This window comes from Trachymyrmex septentrionalis, unplaced genomic scaffold (assembly GCF_001594115.1).
Source record: "Trachymyrmex septentrionalis isolate Tsep2-gDNA-1 unplaced genomic scaffold, Tsep1.0 scaffold19, whole genome shotgun sequence".
Taxonomy (NCBI): Eukaryota; Metazoa; Arthropoda; class Insecta; order Hymenoptera; family Formicidae; genus Trachymyrmex; species Trachymyrmex septentrionalis.
The window spans coordinates 335,996-338,825 of record NW_017305071.1 but is presented as its reverse complement, the minus strand read 5'-3'; the positions used below and the strand labels follow the sequence as shown (position 1 = coordinate 338,825).

General features: G+C 38.8%; 1 protein-coding gene across 5 annotated transcripts in view; it reads right to left on the bottom strand.

Annotated features, from left to right (window-relative positions):
• The window catches only part of LOC108746888 (DNA N6-methyl adenine demethylase-like), a 47,440-nt gene that overhangs the window by 21,298 nt on the left and 23,312 nt on the right, over positions 1 to 2,830 (bottom strand). For all 5 annotated transcript variants that reach the window (XM_018483957.1, XM_018483960.1, XM_018483961.1 and 2 more), the window contains exon 2: positions 106 to 180. In XM_018483957.1, the coding sequence (XP_018339459.1) occupies positions 106 to 180 (75 nt within the window). The remainder of the gene's footprint in view (positions 1 to 105; positions 181 to 2,830) is intronic.

The window sequence follows — 2,830 nt, the reverse complement described above, 5'->3', positions numbered from 1 at the left end:
TATATATATAATTTTATAGTTATCAGTCACGTCACGTGCCATTTATATTGTCAAGTTAAGAATTGAATTATGGAAAGTAGAGTTAAATCGAGATGCATTACTCACCCTCGTGGCGCCCTTGCCTCGCCCCCTCCCGCGTTCTCGGAACGCCCCTTCGCCGGTCTGCAGGTGGTACAGGTGCTGAAAACGAAAAGGGAGCTGTTAAACGCGTGGGTGGATTACAATTTATGGTCGGCGGGATCGCCGTTTATCGCCGCATCGCGTTCGGCTATCGTAAAATCAAGGCAACCGTATCGCCTCAATTGACCTCGTTAAGTTCAATAGAACCGGTAATAAAAGTATAACTTCCATGGCCGGAGCGTGTTAGATTAGATTCTGGACGCGCGGTGTATATAAAGTGTTTCCAACTATTCCAGAATAGAAAGGCACAGATGCACTGAATTCGGCTGACACAGATCGTGACCTAATCTCGCCACTTATCCGCTCACGTTTTTTTCTTTTTTTTTCAATTCGATTTCTTTATCCTTTTCAGTATTAATTATTTATAACTAATAATATATTCTGCGCAAATAACGTTCCTGAGAAATTTAATTTATTATACTTTAATCATGTTTTGTATGGCACGTTAATAAAATAATGAAAACACGACGTATATAAATATGAAGCTTTGTTATTATTTTTTTTTTTATTGTTATGTAATATCATTGTTCAGAAGAAATGTTAAGCTTTTAAATATTTTTCCATTTACAACATCCTATAAAATAGAGAAGACATCTTCATTGTGCGTCGATAACATTACTGCTTTACCCACAAACTTTTTTTATAAATTGTGGTAACTTAACAAAATTTACAGAAACAAAAAACATATATACGATATTTTCGTGTTGCAATAAAAATCATGCAACTTTATAAAAAATTATTGCCCTTTAATAATAAAAAATATTTTATACGAATTATATAAAATATCTGCAGAAAACTGCATTATCTTCAGAAAGTTAGTGCTTACCGACATAGGATACGTTCCTTCGAGAACATATGGTAACTGCAAATAAACGCTCATCATCTTTATCGACGAGTGTGACGAAAAAGAAAAACAATAAAATTATAGAAAGATAGAATCATGCATACTAATTGCACGACTGCGTGATTAATAGCTCATTAAATATCAAAAATAAAAATTGCGCAAATATATTTTTAGAATTGTTTTTACAGAATAAATAATTATGAAATTAAAATTTAGATAATACAAGAAATACAAACAATGTAATATAAAAATTGAAATGTATACACAATATTTAAAATTAATTAAGCAGTAATCAAGTAATAAAACAAATAACTAATATAAGTAAGGTTAAGAAACTACTGACTAGAAGAACATTAAATAGCTAGCACAGGAAACTGATGGGTTGTAAAAAACTTTTCAACAGACATCGAACGCTTGAAGAAATAGCGAATTTGGTTTCTGGTACATTTCTAATTAGGAAATCACAGAAACTTTCCCCAGCGATATGGACATTTGTTCACAATTTATTTGATAACAATACTAATTAAGTTTGAAATAAATTAAGAAATTTATTATATCTTATTTACGGAAGCTTTTCAACTTTAGACCGCAACTGATTAATTATCTAGATTAGAATCGTAATTATTGCCGTTGCTTTTTTACTCATGTTTTTATCGATACGCAGCTCTGATCATTGCATAATTGTATACCGTCATTTTGCACCATTTTGCGGAGAAGCAATGAAAACAGTTTATTAATATCCGACGACTTTTCCGCACTCAAAGAGGCAGGCGTAATCTGCCATGCGATGAGGTCAAGATTGGTTTGCGAGGGTGAGGGTGAGGGTGACGAGTGAACATCGTGATTCAAAGGCAGGCGCGGAAAAACGTCCCCCTTTCGCGGCACAAGCACGTATACATACACGCACACACGCGTGGGCGATTATGGTCTAATTCCCTTATATGCGCATTCCTAGCAACCTGACTGCCTTACCTACCAACCTACCTGCCTCTTCGCAAGGCAACGAGGAAAAAATGCTCGGGTGCATCATAAGTACACGCTCGAAAGATAGGGGCGGCGGAGGCCCTCCACGATTCCACCCCATCCCGCCTCTAGCGAAGAAAATCTATGTGTATATATCTGTGTTCCCTCTCGGGCCTTTTCTCCCGCCCGCGCAGCTTTCTCTCGTGCGGGAGGAAAACTGAGAGAGACAGACAGAGAGAACGCGCGCGCGCGCGCGAGAGAGAGAGAGAGAGAGAGAGAGAGTCGGGCAGGGTGAAAAGGAGGCAAGGCAAATGTCAATATCGACGATGCATCGTTGAGAGGGCGGGAATGAGAGCGTAATTAATCGTCGAAGCCAAGAAATCTTTTCCCTCTTTCTCTTCCTCGTTCGAACAATTCACCGGCATCTTTCGCTCGCTTTTCTTTTGACGTGCATCTCCAACACGGGAGATCGCACACATATAGAGGAATCAGTAAGGAAGAGACGATTTAAGCCCTGATCTCTCATTTACTCCTCTAGTCTTTCTTATTTGTCCCACCAAATTATCGTTGTTATAACAGAACAGGAGTTGTTCCGAATGCCTCCGTGGCTCGCAATGTAAACAGCTCCTTTAAGAAACAGCCCCTATAAGTTACGCTGCATCGAGAAAGCAAGGAGGCAGCCTGGTGGCAGCCGGTGCTTATATTTATTTAAGTTTCAACGACATCAAGCATTTGCCCTCGAGAGAAAACGTTGTGAACGTCAGCCCGCTTCTTAGCGCGGCACACATCTGCTATGCGCATCTTCTGAAAATCACGAGACTCCCAATTTGCGGTAATTTAAAG